The 20230-nt window shown below is 49.8% G+C and overlaps 1 protein-coding gene and 1 non-coding gene across 2 annotated transcripts in view; one reads left to right on the top strand and one right to left on the bottom strand.

Moving 5' to 3' along the window:
• Nucleotides 1-16709, top strand: part of Impa2 (inositol monophosphatase 2) — a 36179-nt gene extending 19470 nt beyond the window's left edge. The window contains exons 4-8 of the mRNA XM_048363142.1: nucleotides 2103-2148; nucleotides 4224-4332; nucleotides 13885-13993; nucleotides 14594-14745; nucleotides 15218-16709. Coding sequence (XP_048219099.1) covers nucleotides 2103-2148; nucleotides 4224-4332; nucleotides 13885-13993; nucleotides 14594-14745; nucleotides 15218-15333 — 532 coding nt within the window. The 3' untranslated portion in view covers nucleotides 15334-16709. The remainder of the gene's footprint in view (nucleotides 1-2102; nucleotides 2149-4223; nucleotides 4333-13884; nucleotides 13994-14593; nucleotides 14746-15217) is intronic.
• Nucleotides 16710-19590: 2881 nt separating this feature from the next.
• On the bottom strand, nucleotides 19591-19797 carry LOC125364353. The gene has a single exon (XR_007213506.1). It is a non-coding gene; the product is annotated as a small nucleolar RNA U3 (small nucleolar RNA).
• Between the last annotated feature and the right edge of the window lie 433 nt (nucleotides 19798-20230).

Raw genomic sequence — 20230 nt, 5'->3', positions numbered from 1 at the left:
ACACTGCTCAGGGCTCCGTGTGTCTTCTGGAAGAGTTTGTCTTTCTGAAAGCAGGGCTACGTGAGCAAACCGGTAGTAGGTTTATGGTTTCACTAAGGTGATCAGACCTTGATTTTTTTTTAAGGTTGTTTGATTTGTGAGAGACTTTCAAGAGTATATAAGGAAATCTTGTTCAAAAATGGCCTGCATGGGGTCTGGTGATGCACATCTGTATTTCAGCACCTGGGAGGCAGGTGCCAGAGCTTCAGGAGTGCTGAGCTAAGGTCCAGAGTATGGGCTGTGCTGGTGAAAGTCAAGGCTGCCTTTGGGGAGGCAGTAAACCTTGTGGGTGCAGAAGACCAGGAGTTCAGGGAAGTCAGAGGGCTCTTGAGAAGGGAATTGGGCTGCAGATCCAGAGAGGTGACAGATATCACCACGGGACCTCCCTAATCGTGGCAGGATGGGCGCTGCATGTTACTAACAGCCATGTTTAGGTAGACATGGACCCACAGAGGCACAGCACATGATATGGCTTCCATTGAGGCCGTGTGCCAACTTGACCCTATCTGGGGAGACTTGGTTGTGTATGTGAGGTGGCCCATGAGCTCATGGGTAAAGAAGCAGAAACAGAGCCAAGGGGTTCTTTGTGCTAGATGTCATCCTTTGTTTGCCTCCATAGTACACTTCCGTGAAGTAATTCCAGTTCTGTTAAGCATAAACACTGTACAGGTGAGGTGACCTTGAGAACTCAGTCATGCCAGACAAGGTGACCCTCGCAAGGTAATGGAATGGTGCCATTTGGTGCTGCTAGGCAGTTGTGTCAACTAAAACATGCCCTCTTCGGGGGTTCTGCCCCTGTGTTTTCCCCTGAGGGAGCACCTGTCCCATTTGGCATCCAAAGTGCTTATAACAGGACCACAATGGGCTGAAGCCCCATCTCGTGAGAAAGGTCACGTATTCCTCTGAGGGTCTCCAGTACTTCCTTCCCTGTGGCCCTTAGGGGAAGTTGGGCTGGAGAAGAAGCTGGGAAAGGAGCATCCATTGAAAACAGTCTCTGGTGCTGGTCTGACAGCTTCAGAACCCCTAGGCCACCTCTGTAAGCTCTCAGTCTGAGCCACGTGAGAACCCCAGGGTCCTGGGACCACAGCCGGCCAGAGCCCTCTCTGTGTATGGGACTCGCTTAGGAAGGAGCAGAGCCATAGCCTGGCCTTTCAGTTTCCCTGTACCCAGCTCTCAGCACTTCTTTCATGAAGCTCTCCATTGTGTGTTTGCCCACAAGTTTGAGGTGTGAGACCTTTCTTCACTCCTTGTGCTTTTTAAGTTCTGTTGATCTTCATATAAAGGAGACATTCTGAGTAACACCAACAAAATCACAGAACCACAGTCAAACCATGACACAAACACTATCCCTTTATTGCTGTGGCTTACATGCTCTTGGATGCTAGAGATCAGGCAGGAGACGGGGACAGAACGATGTTACTAGTACTCAGGGGGCGGCCTGTGGCCCAGGCTGGCTTGTGTGGACTCTGAGGCCCAGGGCAAGTGACAATGTCTCCTGGGCCTCCACACCCTACCCAAGAGGGAGACTTGTCTTTTAGGGGTCTCTGCCACCCTTAGATCACTGAGAACCAGAAATGTAATTATTGAAATTGTCATTAATTGACCATTAGATGGTCATTGTGGAGTAACATGAGCCCTCCCTGACTTCCAGACATTGCTTCAAAGTTTACCATTTTACACCATGGCCAGCAAGTTATGTTTATCTTGGAATCAGATCAGTGAAGTTGTGGGAAGTTATTAAAAAAAAAAACAGGGGCTGGGGATATAGCCTAGCGGCAAGAGTGCCTGCCTCGGTATACCCGAGGCCCTAGGTTCGATTCCCCAGCACCACATATACAGAAAACGGCCAGAAGCGGCGCTGTGGCTCAAGTGGCAGAGTGCTAGCCTTGAGCGGGAAGAAGCCAGGGACAGTGCTTAGGCCCTGAGTCCAAGGCCCAGGACTGGCCAAAAAAAAAAAAACCCCACCCAGCCAGTCCAGAAAGATCCTCATGCTTGAGGGAAGGCCGGTGTTGGAGAGCTTGTGATCCCATTTCACATGTGACCCATCCTGTTTTCCTTTGCAGATTCCCCACTGTAGCAGTTAGCATTGGATTCGCCGTTCACCAAGAGGTACACATGGCCCTCCTTTGTGGTTCCAATCCCAGCTTTCCCGGTTACCCTTTGCCTTGTGCCGTAATCATTGCTAGTAGATCCAGTTTGGATTTTTCAAATCCAAGGAAGTAAACAAGCACAGGCGAGTTTGTGTGGGATGTGGGTTTCCGGGTCTATGGTGGGTGCTCACTTCTCAGCCCCTGGCTGGCTGGCTGGCTGGCTGGCTGATGTCACAGCTGCTGTGGAAGGCAGTGTTCCGAGTAGATGCTTTAACTAGTCTCTCCTGACCCCTAGAGCATGTGACCTCATCACAAAAAGGCAATCCTATTTTGGGATAACGTTTTTAATCTTAATATCCTATTAATTCTTCTTTACCTCCTCCTGACTATTAGTGTGAGAACATGGCTCTCTCCAGATTCCCAGAGACCTTCTGAACTAAGCAATAGCATGAGACCTGCAGGCAAGTCCTGGGGGAAGGTCAGTCAGCGGGGCTGGGAAGACCTTGGTAATTAGGACAGGGGCTCCATGTCTGTCAAAACAGCTCCCTTTAGAGCAGCAAGTGTCACAGTCATCTTCAGATCAGCATAGACTCCCCAATATGGAAACAGGAGATTACACACATCTCAAGGTATTTGGAGATCAGTAAACATTTTCCTATTGAAACTTAGGTAAGGAGCAGATGACTCATTGGCGTCTGTATTCAGTGTGGTCACAGGGCCCAGTGAGTATGAGAGGCCGCGTAGCACTGCTGACCACTAGGCTGCCAGGAGCCCGAGAAAGCTGCCAAGAAGCAAGGCTGGGCTGGGAAGGCTGGCCACCCCCAGCCTGTCCAGGGCCTGCTATGTCTATCCCTCCTTCCTGGTGCCTGACCATAGGAGATATCTCCACCTAGGGGAGTCCCTCATTCTTCCTGCCAGCCCCCAGGGGCAAGGCCAGGACATTTTCCATGGTCTTGAGTTGCCACCCCATGCTGGTATGGGCCCACTCAACTCCAGGATTGGTTAACTTGGACATCCTGGGAACGCCGGGGTAGCGGAAGGGGGCAGATAAGTATTGCTGGAGAGCTGAAAACTGCCAGGGTTGCCCAGATGGTTCCCTCCAGAAATGAACCTCCTTCCCATAGGGTGGGCTCCCGTTCCCAAGGGGTGGTTAAGCTCACCCCAGGGTCAGACAAGGCTTTGCGAAGGCATCTGGCCTGGATCCTGTCATCTTCCAGAGACAGCACAGCAGACCAAGTATGCTCGTGCCTGAGCCCCACTAGTGAAAAGCAAATGGAGAGGAACCCGAGGTGCCTAGGTGGGAGGGCACCTCATCTTTCTTGCTGGGCGGCTGTTGTCTGTCACTTTGTCACCTGAGTCGTGAGGGAAGCTGCTGCAGAATGATCTGCCTGCTGAAGGATGAGCCTCATTGGGCCACTGCTTTGCTTCCTGAAGGGTCCATAGCGTCTCTGTTCTAGTGGCTTTATAGAAGCCAACATTCTTCACGCATCAACAGCCTGCCGCTCTGCTGGTGGGGCTTGAATAGTCACAAGTAGCCTTTTTTTGTCTTAGCAAAAAATAAAGAGCAGCTCAAGAACACAGCTTTTTCAGTAAGTTTTGGTTACAATGCTTGATTGTAATAACATTTAGTGCAGATCTATTTTTAATAGTTTTATTCTTATAAAGGATTACAGCTACCTAAGTGAGGTAAAGAGTACATTTCTTTTTGGACAATGTCACCCCTTCCCTCACTCTCTCCTAGTGAGTATCTATCTATTCATCTTAATACATTTAAAAATATAGTTATGTAAGAAAGTTTGCCATTGAATGTTGGAGGCTTGGCTCAGGTGGTAGAGCACCAGCCAGTGAGCAAAAGCATAAGATCAAGAGTTTGAATTCGCATCTCAGACCAAAAGAAAAGAAAAGAACATTTGCTATCATGCCCAGGTCTCATTTGAAATCTAATTCTTTCCATTCCTTTTTGGCAAGGCTACTTTGCACATTGCCATTGGGCTAGTGTTAGCATCAAGTACAGCCTTGATCCTTGATTCATTGTTATTTCCAGTGTCCAATGAGAGAGTGAATTTGCTTCTTTCTCCCCCATGCACCCTGCAGCTGGAATTTGGAGTGATTCACCACTGCACAGAGGAGCGGCTGTACACAGGCCGGAGAGGCCAGGGTGCCTTCTGCAATGGCCAGCGCCTCCATGTCTCCGGGGAGACAGGTAGGGTTCGTGCAGCTCAGCTCGGCTCTTTTCACATAGAGAAGCAGAAGTCACCATCACACACAACAGTGGTAGAAATCCGCTGGCATCCAATCTGTATCTGCCTCCATCTCTGTCTCTCTCAAGAGGTACTGGGATTTGAACTCAGGGCCTTTGACTTCCTAGGCGGGTGCCCTGACTCTTGTGCAACACCCCAGCCCCTTTCTGCTTTAGTCATTTTTCAGGTAGAGCCTTAGATTTGTGTGTGGTCCAGCATGGACTATAGTCCTCTCAGGCTTCCCAGGAAGCTGGGATGACAGGCACATGCCAAAACATCCAGCTGGTGGTTAAGATAGAGTCTGGTAACATTTTCCTTGGCTGGCCTTAAACCAAGATCCTCTTGATCTCAGCCTCCTGAAGAGCAAGGATCATAGGTATTGCTCCCATACCTGGCTTCTTTTTAGGGACATCATTTCCCTGATGGAGTGAGAAATTGAACACATCTGTATCTTAATGATGTGGGTCACAAGGCCAGGAGTATGCTCTCACATCTGTCATCTTTGAGGCAAAATTTCCAATTAACAGGAGTTTATGTGGAAGGGCTGAGTGAGCCGCCAAGGCCAAGGGCAGGCTGTGTCCAAAGACAGGTTGGTACGGGTCACGCCTGCAGGTGTCATCCAGGTGTGTATGGCTCTCTGCAGGTGGACCAGCAGGGCCTGCTGTGGAGAGCAGGTTCATTTCTGGAGACCCCTGTGTTAAGTCTATGGTGTTTCCCGGCACCTTACGCCTGCCACTCATTGTGCCTCCCTCTTATTTTCCTTAGGGCAGAATCTCGAGCCTGCCTGGTAGTTTGTAGAACTGGAGCTTTCACACAGCCTGTGTCTGCCCAGCACCACCTACCCTTACCATGCAGGCATAGGGTTCCTCGCCTCCTTCTGGCCTTGCTCCCACCTTAACTAAACCAGCAGTGTTGTATTCCGTGTGGAACAGGTACTGAAAGGGACAGGGACATGCCAGAACAAGTAAAAAAGAAGAGCCCAGAGGAGAAGCAGCTGGAGGAGACTGAAGGCCTTGTGATTGGGTTTAGATGGTGAGAGCTGAGGAGTAGAACACGTACCTGGCTTGCATGGGGCCCTGGGTCCTGTTCTCAGCACTGATGAAAGGAGAAAGGGGCAAACACAGATCCTGTTTGTTTCCTTCTTTCTTTTTCTTTTTGGTGCCAATTCCGTGGCTTGAACTCAGGGCCTCATCCTCTCACGTGGCTTCTTCCCTCAAGGCTGTACTCTACCACTTGAGCCACACCTCCATTCCCATTCCTGCTCCTATCGAACATGTGTTTTAGAAGCTGGGCCCTGTAAAGTATCCCTACTTCATTTGCCAACACAGGCTTCAGTTCTGAAGTACTAGCGCCCCTCCCTCCCTCAGCCCTGCCTGCCTACCTGCCAGCCTGCCCTCTCACCCGCCTCTAGCCTCTCACACTTGCTTCCCTGCACCCTTCATCTCTGTTTTCCTGCTGCCTCTCCTCCCAGGTTGATGCTGTGTCCCCAGGCGGCCTCGAATGGTTAGGGGAGTAGGTGCATGGCTATTTGTCAGCTACTCCCCACCTGGCAAGACACAGCCTATGAGGCCCTGGCCCCCACCATGAGAAGGCACCCAGTGAATGGGCCAAGAAGACTGTGGAGGAGAGACAGCACTCCAGAGGTCACATGGGTTCCATGCTAGCCTAGGGCAGAGGGTAGGGAAGGCCCCCAAGGGACACTGGCAGGATGATACAAGCTAGTGTCCCTGACCTGGGACGGAGCTCAGAAGAGCCCCCAGCCCTGCCCTGGTTCTGCTCCCAGAGTGTGGTTTGGCTGCACAAACAGGCATTAATTATAACCATGCATTCCAGAAGGCACCCACCCAGGCCTAATTGGGGAGCAGTGGTGAGGAGGCAGGCCATCAGACATGCCTGGTGAACTTGGCTTTGTGTGTCTGCTGGTTCTGACACTGAACTGTGTTCACACAGGACTTCCTGGTGTGCTGACCCATGTCCACAGATGCTTGGCTCTGGCTCGGCTCCCACTATTCCTGCCCCCTTTAGTAAGCACCTGGGGCTATAGCTGACAGGAAGAAGCTGCCAGCCTGTAGTTTCCGGTTCACCTATGGTCATCAATTTCTCTGGACGCCACTGTTCTGTGTCCTCCACTCTAAATGGTCCTCTAATTCCAAAGCATGGTGTGATTTAAAGTTCGAGGTCAACACAGGCAAAAATTTAATGAGGACTGGGGATATGGCCTAGTGGCAAGAGAGCTTGCCTCCTATACATGAGGCCCTGGGTTCGATTCCCCAGCATCACATATACAGAAAACGGCCAGAAGTGGCGCTGTGGCTCAAGTGGCAGAGTGCTAGCCTTGAGCAAAAGGAAGCCAGGGACAGTGCTCAGGCCCTGAGTCCAAGGCGCAGGACTGGCCAAAAAAAAAAAAAAAAAAGAGCAAGACAAGCCTAGAACACAGAAAACAAAGGGGCATGATCTCCCTGATATATGACTGTTAACAAAGGGAGACAGAGACAGTAGAGACCAAGTCTGTGAAACAAAAACTGTTTGTCAAATAGTATTCCCCACAGGATTGGGGCAGCGACCCAACAGTATGTAACTAAAACCAAACAATTACTCAACATATAAAGGTCAAAAATTGACCTCTCAGGGGAATACAATAGCTCAAAAGCTAGGTTTGTACGTTCATATAAGACTACTGTCGACATATGGTCTAATATTGACATTGCATTTAAAGCCCTAGGCGAACTTTCTTGGGCGTGGCCACATGGCTACTGTCTATGTTCTTAGTACATTGTGTATTGTATATATGTCTACCTGACCTAGAGAAAAGAAAGAAAAACAGGGCGTAAGATATCACAAGAAATGTACACACTGCCCTACTATGTAACTGTACCCTTTTTGCACAATACCTTGTCAAAAAATTTGCGTTCAATTAATAAATAAATTAAAAAAAAAGTTAATGAGACCCCAGTCTCAGTGGTGATGGTATGCCTAAGGCCTCTGCTACTCAGGAGGCCTTAGGCAGAAGGATCACAGTTTGAAGCCAGTTCTGGGCAAAAACATGAGATCCTGCTTGAAAAATAACTAAAGGAAAATGGGATGGGTGTGTGGGTTCAAGTAATAGAGTACTTGCCTAGCAAGCCTAAGGCCTTGAGATCAAACCCCAGTACTGTTGTTATTGTCAGTCCTGGTCACCCGATCTGTCCAGCAGGTGACTGTGTGCTCTGGATAGAAAGGTCTGGGGGCCAGGCAGGTCTGGCTTCCGGCCTTCATTCTGCCTCCTGTGTCACACCTCAGTTCTCATGCAAATGCTGAACCACAGTAAAAGTGGTTGTGAGATGGTCGGCACAGTGCTTCCTGCTTATAATCCCGGCACTTGGGGGGCAGAGGCAAGAGGATCCAGGACTCAAACTGGTCCATATGGTAAGACTGCCTCAAAAACAAACAAAAGGAACAATTGTAAGAATCTAATACAGTTATACATACAGCTAGCTTATCAGTGGCTCAATACTTGGAAGTCCATTTTGCTGGTCATAAAAGCCACCACTTTTCCATTCTTGTCTCAGGTGTCTAAAACTGACTCCAATGTCTTCTGGCAATTCATGTTATTGGAAGGCTTGGAAACAACTTGATTTTTTTCATTTTTGAGATAGTGTCTCATTGTGCTCATTCATGCTTGAACTCACTATCCCCTGCCTCCGCTACCGAAGTACTGGGATCTTAAGCACGCACCACTGCCCCCAGCGACAGTTTGCTTTTCTTTCACCTACTCTCTGCCCTGGGTGACCGAAAGACTGGTTTCTTTTTCTTTAGAGTCTAGTAATTTTTATTAATATATATCTCGGAGAAGTGTCTATGAGTTGCTAGGTACATAGTTTGCCATTTCAAGTCTTTGTATTCACACCTGTTGCTTCTCTTAGATGTGTTTCTGTGGTTATTTTTCCAGTGGGGTCTTGTGTTTTTGTTTAAGCCAGCTGGGATACTTCTGTGTAAGCCTCTCATAGAACTGGGGTGGTAGGCACACACCACTGTGCCGGCTCTTGGTTGAAATGGGGTCTCGTGAGCTCTTGTCCAGGCTGGCCTTCAGCTGCAATCCTCCCACCCCTGCTTCCCGAGTAGCTGGGACCACAGGAGTGAGCCAGTGTGCTGTGCCCTCCTAATTTTGCTTTCTTCAGTTTTACTGCTTCAATTTGTTTCCTTCTTTTATCTTATATTTACTGCAAAGTATAATCTGTAATGCTTATTCATTCTATGAGCATTTTAGTTCATTGTCTGAAATATTTTCTCATTTTTTTCCCTAAACTCTGGGGTTTTGAACTCAGGGCCTCACATTTGCTAGGCAGGCGCTCTTACCATGGTCACACCTTTAGCCCTCTTTTTGAACTGGCCCTTTTTTTTTCATTAAGTAGTTGTGCAAAGAGGTTACAATCCATGTATCAGGTCTTGAGTACAATACATTTGATTAATGTCATTCTCCTCCATTTTCCCCGTCCTCAAGTTAACTAGTTTGTTCATTCGTTCTTTCTCTCTCTTTCTCTCTTTCTCTCTCTCTTTCTTTCTTTCTTTCTTTCTTTCTTTCTTTCTTTCTTTCTTTCTCTCTTTCTTTCTTTCTTTCTTTCTTTCTTTCTTTTTTTCTTTCTTTCTCCCTTCACTCCTGGGGCTTGAACTCAGGGCCTGAGCACTGTCCCTGAGCCTCTCTGTGCTCAAGGCTACCTGAGCTTCTTTTGCTCAAGGCTAGCACTCTGCCACTTGAGCCACAGTGCCACTTCTGGCCGTTTTCTGTGTATGTGGTACTGAAGAATCGAACCCAGGGCTTCATGCTAGGCAAGCACTCTATCGCTAAGCCACATTCCTGGGCCATATAGTTCAGTTTTTACATGTTGTACATTGAATACAATGACTGTGTTTGCTCACCTTTCCTTCTTTCATTCATGTGACCCCTCCCTTTGCCCTCCCACCCAAACATGTTTCCATTTCCTGGTATTCATTTTTTTAGATAGTTCATTAGTTGTTCAGAGCAGTTACCCCTTTGGACTCCTCTCCTAAGTATACCATCCTTGAATCAGTTTTTGTGTATATGTGTGTATATTTGTGTATGTGTAAAACCCTGAATATATTATCATGTGTGCTTGTATTTTAGATGTAGCTTCCACATATGAGAGAAAACGTGCCAATTGTCTCTTGCGCCTGGCCTACTTCACTTAACATGATTTGTTCTAGGTTCATCAATTTCCCTGCAAATGACATAATATTATTCTAACAGATAAGTAAAATTCCATTGTGTATATGTACCACATTTTCTTGGTCCAGTCATCTGTTGTAGAGCATATAGTCGTTTCTATAACTTGGCTATTCTGAATCGTGCAGTAATGAGCATGAATGTGGTATGAGCATGAATGTCCTTACTGAATCTTGACTTGTAAGAGGCCCAAGAGTGGTATGGATCATAGGGAATTTCTATGCTTAGTTTTTTGAAGAATCTCCAGACCACTTTACAGAGTGGTTGCACTCAGCTTACATCCCACCAAATGTGAGCAGGGGCCTTCTCCTCCCCCCACGGCCCCTGCTGCCTTTGCTATTGTTCATATTCTCAATGCGGACCAGCCTAACGGGGAAATCTCACCCAATCTTATTGCTAAGATTGGTTTTGATTTGCATTTCCTTTTTGGAGCACTGGTAATTTTTGAGATAGGGTCTCACTTCTTGTCTGAATGCCTGTGTGAGCTGTCCCTCTCTGTCTTAGGCTTCCTGTTATAGCTGGGACAACGGGTGCACACCCAGCTCTCAGTGGAGAGGGAATCTTGCACACTTTTCTTTTTTTTTTTTTTTTTTTTTTTTGGCCAGTCCTGGGCCTTGGACTCAGGGCCTGAGCACTGTCCCTGGCTTCTTCCCGCTCAAGGCTAGCCTCTGCCACTTGAGCCACAGCGCCGCTTCTGGCCGTTTTCTGTATATGTGGTGCTGGGGAATCGAACCTAGGGCCTCGTGTATCCGAGGCAGGCACTCTTGCCACTAGGCTATATCCCCAGCCCTCTTGCACACTTTTCTACCCAACCTGGTCTCAAACCCAGGCTGGTGGTCCTCTCATCCTCAGCCTCCCAAGTATGCGATTTGTCATGGAATTTTTTATTACATAAAGCTACTTAAGTTTTAAGAATAAATATTTTTAGGCATTCTTTTATTGACTGTAGAGACGTTGCTTTGAGCCTTATTCTTTTCTTCCCTTAGAGTTGGTTATGTGATCCAACCATGATTCATTGCAGGTACTTTTACGTGGATTTTATGGTCCTGAGTTTTGAGACTTGGAGGCCAGTGTGTGTGGACACCTTATGTGTAAGGACACCTTATGTGTTTGGCTCTAGAGCACCCTCTTTTGCTGTTTCTGTAGAATGTTCCAGAAATAGGCCTTGTTCTTGGTTTTGTTGTTTCACTTTGTTCTCCCTCATCCTTCCCTGCATCTATTTCTTTTGCCCGCTACTTCCTTCCAGTGACTAGAATTCATTCCTACCAGAGTCTGCTCAGTGCTAAGCCTGCCCTTAGGGGAGCCTCGAGAAGTGAGTTGTGAGAGGTCACAGGCTTGATTGGCTCTGTCCTTTGAGAGTAGCCCACGCCAGGGACCTGTATGGCCCACACGGTGTCTAGTGGCTGCTGTGATTTTGAGATTCTCCTTTTTGTGGATCCAACAGACACTCAATGCTTCTATTTCTTTCTACAAGCGTCTAAGGCTATGTGGCCCACCCAGCAGATTAGTTTTCCATTTTTGTTGTCATTTTGCACGTGTGCGTACACACCTGACTCTCTGTTCAGGCCCTGGATGCTATCCCTTAGTTTCTCTGCTCAAGGCTAACACTTCTACCACTTGAGCCACAGCTCCACTTTTGGCCTTTTGCTGGTTAATTAGAGAATAGAGTCTCACCGTCTTTCCTACCTGAGCTGGCATTGAACCTGAACCTCAATCCTCAGATCTCAGCCAGTTGAGTATCTGGGATTATAGGAGTGATCCATTAGCACCCAGCTATAGTTTTTGTTTGTAGATGTCTGTAGTTTGAGTTTTTCCTCTATTTTTCCTCTATTTTGTTGGAGTGGATTTGGAAAGGTTAAAGTCTGCTACCTGGGGCCTACATAGCTCAAGTGGCAGGGCGCCCGCCTCAACAAGTTCCAAGCCCAGCCAAACCTCAGCATCACTTTAAAGAAGAAAAGTTAAAATAGCAGGCAGGAATAACTTCAGGCATGCTCAGTTTTCTCCAAGAAGTATTCACTGAAACAGAAGGGAAAGTTCCTTTGAAGGTGCGTTAATATAGAAGTTTCACTGTAGCTGATAGTAGAATCTACTTCTGGTGTTATACGTTCGAATTTATCATTATGTACCATAGAAGAGTTCACTGCCCTAAAAATTCTGTGTCCTCCTGTGCATTTCTTCCACGGCCCTGGGCAACCTCTGAACCTCTCGCTATTGGGGCATTTTCTTTTCTTTGTGTCTTTTCATCACTTGAGAGCTCCAGTGTCTGAGTACTGAACAATACTTCCTATCTCCTGGGCCGCTCTCTGCCTCTACCTCCCTACTATAGGACATCTTGGTTGCTTCCGCATTAGTGCAGTTACAAATAAGGCTGCTGTAACCGTTTGCATAGAGACTTCTGGTTCAGAAACCTAAGCTTCCACTCCTTTCAGGAAGAGCCAACGAGCACAGCTTCTGGGTCAGATGGAGACAGGACATTTGATCTGTGAGAACTGTCTGTCTTCTACAGTGGCTGTGCCAGTTGACATTTCCACTAGCGGGGAAGGAGTCTTCCTGTTGCTCCACACCCTTACTTGTGTTTGGGGTTGTCAGTGTTCTGGGTTTTGGCCATTCTAACCTGTGTGCTCTGGGGTCTCACCGGTTCGTACATTTACGTTTCCTTGTGATGTAACATGGAGCATGCTTTCATTGGCTTGTTGGTCATCTGCATTTATTCTTTGGTGAGTCCAGTTTCTGTTTTCCTAATTTAATAGGCCTTCCCAAATACAATACATTGTTTTCCAAAATAAAATATTTTGAGAGGGAAGCAGTACTGGGGATTGAACTCAAGGCTTCACACCCGCAAGGCAGGTTCTCTATCACTTGATCCAAACGCCCAGCCCTCTTTTTAGTTATTTTTCAGATAGATAGGGTCTGTGGTTGTTTTCTTGGGACCAGCCTTAGATAGAAGTCTTCCTACTTATGCCTCCTGTATCCCTAGGATTACAGGCATGCACCACATGGAAAGATGGGCTCTCACAAACTTAAAAAAAAAATTGTGTGTGTGTGTGTGTGTGTATGCACATGTGTGCACATGCCTACCCCAGCCCTGGGGCTTAAACTCAAGGCCTGGGCGTGCTCCCCAAGCTTTTGTGCCCAAGGCTGACGCTCTACCACTTTGAGCCACAGGTCCACTTCCAGCTTTTTGGTGGTTAGTTGGAGATAAGAGTCTCATGAGAACTTTTCTGCCCAAGTTGGCTTTGAACCACAATCCTCAGATCTCAGCCTCCTGAGTATGTAGGATTATAGGCATGAGCAGGTGGCTAAAATAATATTTTTTAAGTAAAATATTTTAAACTATTTTATTTCTTATTATTTAATAGCTTAAATATTTTTAAACTAAAAATTCAGATTTTTCCTTCCAGAAAGTGTTGTACATAGTATCTTATTCTTAGATTATCCAGTCAAATTCTTACTCAGCCCACCAGTTCTTTCCATGAGTTAACATCACAGCTGTCATATAATAGTGCTTGATTTGCTCTGCTAGACCGTGAATCGGGACCCCCTGCGTGCCAGGCAGTAGCTCTGTCCCCAGGGCCCCGGCCGCTCGTCTTGGATGCTGAATTTAAGGGCAGCATTCATTCACTCAGTGACTCTTTGTGGAGACCTCTTGTGCCTGTCCGTGGGTGTGGGGTTTTTTTTTATCAAAAGCTTTTCCCCCTGGAGGAAAGCAGCATCTCCGTTTGTGCTGAGGGAGGAGACACTGGCTCCTGGCCGTGAGGTCCACAGCCATTACCTGGTGCGCCCGTGTTCCCCCTGTGGTCCTGGCACGGGCGGCATGGCCGCTCAGGGCCGGTGTCCGCCGGGTGCCGCGCCCCCCTCATCCCCGGGGGACACAGTGTTAGCTCAGCCTTGATGCCGGTGTGTCAGACAATGGGTGCTGCGCCGCCGTGCGCTTAGGGATGGGTCTGCATCACACTCCTTCAGGAGGAAAGGCATTTCCCTCGGAATGTCCCAGGCTCCCCTGTGGAGTCATTTTGTGTTTGCCTGAAGAATGGTCCTTTTTTTAAGTCACGGCGTCACGTGCTGGAGAAGAGGGGCTGGGAGGACCAGCTCCTCCCCGACGCCAGAGGGCTCCAGCAGAAGCCCTCGCTTCCTCCCACAGCTCGCTCCCCGGTTCAGCTAGCAGAGATAAGCCGCACACACCCCTGCTCTCAGGCAGTGGTAGACTGGGCTTGAGGCTTGCTTTGGGCAGACCCCGACAGCTCTGCAAGAACTGGGACCTGATCTCTCCACGGGTGGGAATTTTCTCTTTCAGATCTCTCCAAGGCCTTGGTCCTGACGGAAATCGGGGCCAAACGCGATCCCACCACACTGTCACTGTTCTTGAGCAACATGGAGCGTCTGCTTCATGCCAAGGCGCACGGGTACGGATTCCGGGGCCCAGAGGGAACAGGATTAGGCCACTCCCTCTCAGCACTCCCCGGGGATTGAAGGGCAAGCACCCTGGCTAGACAGGAGGGGCAGGTGGGGTGCTGTGACACCCAGCCCAGGAGCCCCTTGAGGTTTGCCCTCCATACTCTGCTCTGTCCCCCGCCCTCCATTTCTGCCCTCAGGTTCCTGAGACGGAGACTTCGAGCTCCTTACAAGTACTATTTGGTGCACTTGTTTTAAAAGATTTACTCTGATAGGTTTCTCCCGAGATTTAATAAGTGAAGTGACTCCTCTTCACGTATGTCCACATGCACACACACACACACACACACCTATACACCTATGTACCCCGAGAGCGCTACTGTAGTGTCATGATGCTTGTGTGGTCAGACCTCAGACTCTGTACAGGTCGTGCCCTGCAGCCCTGTGACTGCGTGCGGAATGCTGGTGGCATGGCAGAGAGGCTCTGGGCTCTGTGCAGCCCCCTGGGGCTCAGGTCCGAGTACTGCGCATGCCTAGCAGTGGGTCCACAGGCTGGCAGCACGCACGCCACGCCGAGGAGGCCCACGCCCGCTCTCCTTCACTGTTTGCAGAGTCCGAGTGATTGGCAGCTCCACCTTGGCACTCTGCCACCTGGCCTCTGGGGCTGCTGATGCCTATTACCAGTTTGGCCTGCACTGCTGGGACCTGGCAGCTGCCACAGTCATCATCAGAGAGGCAGGAGGCATCGTGATGGACACCTCAGGTGAGCTCGGCAGCCACCAGCCCACCCAGGACCAAGTGAGCACCCCGAGACACATGGGCCTCCCATGTGCATCCCTAGGAAACCAGGGAGGGCGTGGGGAAGGCAGACCTGCCCCCCCTCCCCACACGTGACTGAGTTAGGGCAGAGCCTTCATTCCTCCGGGCCTCGGTTACCCGTGTGCCTAGTACCGCAGAGGATAGACTTCTTCTCACCCGGCCTCCTCCATCCTTTGTCTTTCACTGGACACAGACAGGCAGCTCAGCTGTGGATCACCTGGGCCGCAGCTGACTGTGTTCCCCCTACTGAACTACCGTGGGGTGCAAACCCTGGAACCCATTGCAGTCCTATTGTGTGTGTGTGTGCACGCACGTGTGTGTGTGTGTGTGTACACATGCAAGCGTGTGTGACAAGCAACCATACAAAACTGGTCGGTTCCACTAATTAGGTGTCTGTTCTGTCCCATCTGTTCCAGGCGGACCCTTCGACCTCATGTCCTGCAGAGTGGTTGCCGCCGGCACCCGAGAGATGGCGATGCTCATAGCTCAGGCCTTACAGACTATTAACTACGGGCGGGATGACGAGAAGTGAGCTACGCAGAGAGCAAGGAGCACCCAAGGGCTTTCCGGGGAGGCCGCAGGTGGCAGCACTTCCTGGAAGGGAACCGTCCCAGTGGCCGGCGTGCTGGGTCAGGCGTTTCACTCCTGCTCTGGGGCGAGTGTCTCGCTACTGCTCCCAGACTGACCATGTCTCACTATGCTAAAGGGAGGGGTTGTGCTAAAGTCTGTGGCTCACCTTTTGAATCACATTTCTTTCCCTGGGACCTGGTGCTTAGCGGCTTCTCTAGTCTCTTCAGGCCTTTTGCAAGTTAGTACATGTTCTGTCAGGGCCAAACACAAATCTCCTCCAAGAGATTAGTTATCCGATCTTGATTGCCTCCCATCCTCCCCTCCCCCCAATGCAAATCTCAGGTATTAAGGCTTTAGAACTGCTGGTAAAGCAGACTTGTTCTCAGGCCTTCCCTGCTGCGGTACTACCGAACGCAATAAACGAGGAAGTCAGCACTTGCCTACCACTGGCTCCAGGAGTGCTGCTTTCCCAGACCCCTCACCTCCACAAGGCGCTTCCTCCTGGAGAGGCTTGCACATCAGAGCGTGACATTGCAGCGTGCACTGTTTGTCTGCCACTGTGGGCAAGCACTCTAACAGTGGCCATGGGAATTATCGTGCTAATATTCAAACTCCACGGCCCTCAATGGTGGCTCACACCTGCAGTCCTAGCTATTCAGGAGGATCATGGTTAAAAGCCAGCCATGGCAGGAAAGTCTAGTCCTGGACACTCTTATCTTCAGTTAACTACTGGAAAACCGGAAGCGGCGCTGTGGCTAAAGTGATAGAGCACCAGCCTTGAGGAGAAGAGCTCGGGGACAGAGCCTAGGCCCTGAGTTCAAGCCCCACTATCAACAAACAGAAAACTTAAACTCCAAAGTATCTTATAGAACAGGCCACAGAAAAACCAATAGTTCCACATCACATCTCGGAAATGCCAATCACTTTGACGAAGAGCAATTGTAACATATCTTCTGGACCTTGATTTGTGTCTCTTAAGGAAAGGGAGTTAATTAAATGAGTAATTAGAAGAAGGCAATTGACTAATGAGCGGGTTCCTTTTCTGAATTTTAAACATAAGAAAGTCACTCTTCTCACAGGACTCTGGTTGAGTCCTCCAGGCTGACCACTTTTCTTGTTTATTAAGAGCCTGTCAGCAGAACTCCCAGTCCTTGTTTCAAATACTAGCTGTTAGCCAATCATGAGAGACTTTGAGCCCTGGGTCTGACCAATCCAGGTAAAGGGGCAGGGCCTGCTGTGTTGGGGATAGAAGAGGAGCAGCAGCCCACTCTGTGCTTGCTTGCTGGATTTCAGCTGATGGTACGCCCTTCTGTGGAAGTAAATTTGCCTTGCCAAGTTCTAGTCTATTCTGTCCCATCATCTTTGCTTGCCATCTGCAATCAGAATGTACCCTGCAGTCTCAGCCGCTCACCACCACTGGAAATCACACATCCCTCTCATCCAACTGTCCGTTCTAGCAATCCATTCTCTACGTGGAACCTGTGTTCTTAGCTGGTTTGGGACCATTGCCAGTCTCCAGAAATTTTCTGTCACACTCGTGTGCAAGGTGACACCGATCCCACTCGTAAGCAGGTCCCACCGGCTATGTTATGGATTGGCAGGCCAGGGTAGGGCCTGAGCCGCTTCGCCGATGAGGCGTGTTGTTCCTGAACCCTAGAATTTCATCTCTGCGATGGTACCTGAGCAGTCTTGAAGGGAGAACCTCACCGTGGGCAAGAAGCAAAAAGATGGGTCTCGGAGTGGTGGGGGCGCTGTGGCCAGTCAGCCCCACGTGTTTCACGCATGCTCGGAGAGCTGAGCTGCCTTCTGTACCAGGGGCTGCTGGGTGTCATGTCCCTGGCCACGGGCTGGAGGCCAGGGCACTTGCTCTCTGGCCTCAGGCGCCACCCCCCTGGGCTGGGGGCGTGGCCATCCCTGGCAGAGCCTTGTGAACACATGGCATTCAGCAGGATGGTTCTAGTGCCCCACCGAGTCCCAGCCCCAAGGGGAGCGCCAGCAGAGCTCCTGGCCCAGGTGTTCACTGGGTGCTTCTCACGTGGAACCATCAGGCAGAGTGCATGCGGCAGAGGGTTGTTCCCTCCCCACCACTATTTCTATTTCTAGTTCTATTTCTGCTAAAATATTAGGTCAGCAATGGAACATTTTGTTCCCATAATCCCATGGGACTCCAGCGAGGGCTTCTCCCAGCTCTGTCCTGCTTGCCTGTCACGTAGAATAGTGCCCGCCCTGGAGACGGCCATGGTCAGGCCGGGCTCTGCCCGGTGCCATTGCTGCTTTCCTTGCCCTCCTCCCCTCAGAGGCCAGAGACAGCTGCTGGGGTGCCCGCCTTTCCCCACAGGAGCCGTGGGGGCGGGCTGGGGAGTCACGACTGGGAGAGGGGACTCGCGTCAGAGACTGCACCTGTGTGTGCACTAGGGCTCACGAGTGAAAGTGCATGGATTCTGTGGATGTCTACCTTACACACATACAGGTTACAGGGGACAAGCCACGGGCTTCAAAATGGCCACCTTAGCTCAGCTTTTCCAGATGAGACTAGTTAACACACTTGAGATAAGCGATGTTCCACGAGAACCGCAGCGGGAGGACCGAGCAGCGTAGGTCTGCCCTGTGACCCAAGAACTGTGGGCCTTGGCCTGGAGCAGAACTGAGCAAGCATGAAATCACACTGCTTACGAGTGTTACCAACACATTCTTAATTAGCACACATTAATCGTACAAGAAGAGTTTCCTTGTGGCTTTTCCATGCATGTACCCTCTGCAGATTGGTCAGCCCCTCCCCTCTGTCACTCTCCCCTCTAAAAGAAGTTCAGCAGGTTTCATTGTTCGGTTCTCGTGCATGCAAGTAAATTATTGACCATGTTAATCCTCACAGCGCCCAGCCCAGCCTGTTCCTTTTGTTAGTGTATTCGAATCACACCAAAGACTTTATGCTATTTCAGACATGAAGTATTACATTTTGCTGAGAATAACTCTTCTTTGTGTGTTTCTTCCCCCCTCCATCATCTCTTAATGATGCACTTTCATTGAGAGTCCATATTCTGTCTCCATATAGAGTTGCACTATATTTTGGAATTCACTATGATTCTTTTTACCTCTCATTTTCCTCCATAGTCCTATCATTAGTCATGGACACACATGTACACGTCTGTGAATGTATATGTGTATGCCTTCAGATACAATTCTAAGTCATCTTTTTATGCCTCACCAAGTTTTCCAAAAAAAGGTGGAGTTGTAGGAGGGTTGTTCTTTTTCACTGCCAGTCCTGGAGATTGAACTCCAGGCATGGGTGCCGTCTCTTAACTTCTCTCAGGGTCCTGCTCTGCCACTTGAGCCACCAATCCACTTCCAGCCTGTGGGTGGTTAACGAGATAAGGATCTCAGGGATTCACCACGGGCGGCCGCTGCAAGACACGGTAACTTAGCCACACTGCTCAATCGGGGACCTGGAGACATTGTGTACCCCACTAGACCTAAGATAGGACTGGGGTACGCTTTATCCAGAAAATAGAGGGCACCTGCAGTGTGTCTGAGGTATGAGCTGTTGCTGGGCACCAGTGGCTCCTGCCTATACTCAGGAGGCTGAGCTGAGGATTACAGTGCAGAGCCAGCTGGGGCTGGAGAGTCCAGGAGACTCAGCTCCGGGTAATCGCCAGAAAGCCAGAAGGGGAGCTGTGTTTGAAGCACTAGCCTTGAACAAAAAGCCCAAGGGCAGCACCCAGGCCTTGACTTCTAGCCCCAAGACCCAGAGCTCATGCACGCCTGTGTGCATGCACACACGACATACACACATCTGTCGTGGTTTTCTCCAGTGACCGTCCACACTGAATCTGTGGGAAGGTGGGGGGCTGGTGAAAGTGAGGTCTTCCCTGAGGCTCGGATCCTCTGCAGGCTGTGTAGGGACACCCCCTGGGTGCGTGTACAGTAGAGATGCGCAGACGTGCCACCCTGAGGGCCTTCCTGCAGCGGTGCAGAGACGCCGTGCTCATTTAAGTTAGGTACCAGGGAGCCTTCCCTGAAAAACCTACATTTATTGGAGGGAAAAGAAATGGAAAAGTAATATGATACAGTCGAATTTGCCATGTTGACTTAACTCTTTTAGGCAGCACCTTTGGACGGGTTGGCGGGGGTTATTTAGCACGTTTTTCCGGGGCTGGCCAGGGGGCCGGGCCGCATGCGCACTGGGCAGTTGCCCCGCGCCCGGCTGCATTTCCAGGCCAAAGCCACGAGACCACCCCTCTTACTTCCCCAAAGGAGAAGAAGGGCGATCACCCAGGGCACACGGCAGGAGCTTCAGAGCAACACCAACAGCCAGCTTCACGCTCAGGAGAGAGCACAGAGCCTCCTCGTGGCTTCCAACTCTCTACACACACAATCAGCGGCGTTTCTAGTAACAAACTGTAGAAATGCTCCCTGAAAGTGGAGCCTTTCAACATGCATTTTATAATATTGACAACGATGAGAAGATGCCTGCTACTTTCTTTTTTCTTTTTTGGTGCCAGTGCTGGGGCTGACACTCAGGGTCTGAGCACTGCCCCTGAGCTCTTTTGCTTTAAACTAGCACTCTGCCACTTGCGCCACGGCTCCACTTTCAGCTTTTAGGTGGTTAGTAGGAGATGAGAGTCCCGCAGACTTTCTGGCCCTGGCTGGCTCCAAATGATGGTTCTCAGTTCAGCCTCAGGCAGGAAGCAGGGCTCCTGGCACACGCACCTCTTAGCTCATGGGTGTTTATGGAGGTCTGACTGAATGAACTGCTCCCTGTGGGAACATGCTGCCCAAGGGCGGCTGGGCAGCTGAAGCAAACGCCTCCCCTGCATCCTCGCTGCTCCAGAACAGCCCCAGGCCGGGCTGGCAGGGAGCTT

The sequence above is a fragment of the Perognathus longimembris genome, chromosome 15 (assembly GCF_023159225.1).
Source record: "Perognathus longimembris pacificus isolate PPM17 chromosome 15, ASM2315922v1, whole genome shotgun sequence".
In the NCBI taxonomy this organism is placed as follows: domain Eukaryota; kingdom Metazoa; phylum Chordata; class Mammalia; order Rodentia; family Heteromyidae; genus Perognathus; species Perognathus longimembris.
Note: the sequence above shows the minus strand (reverse complement) of the source record. Positions and strands in the feature narration are given on the sequence as shown.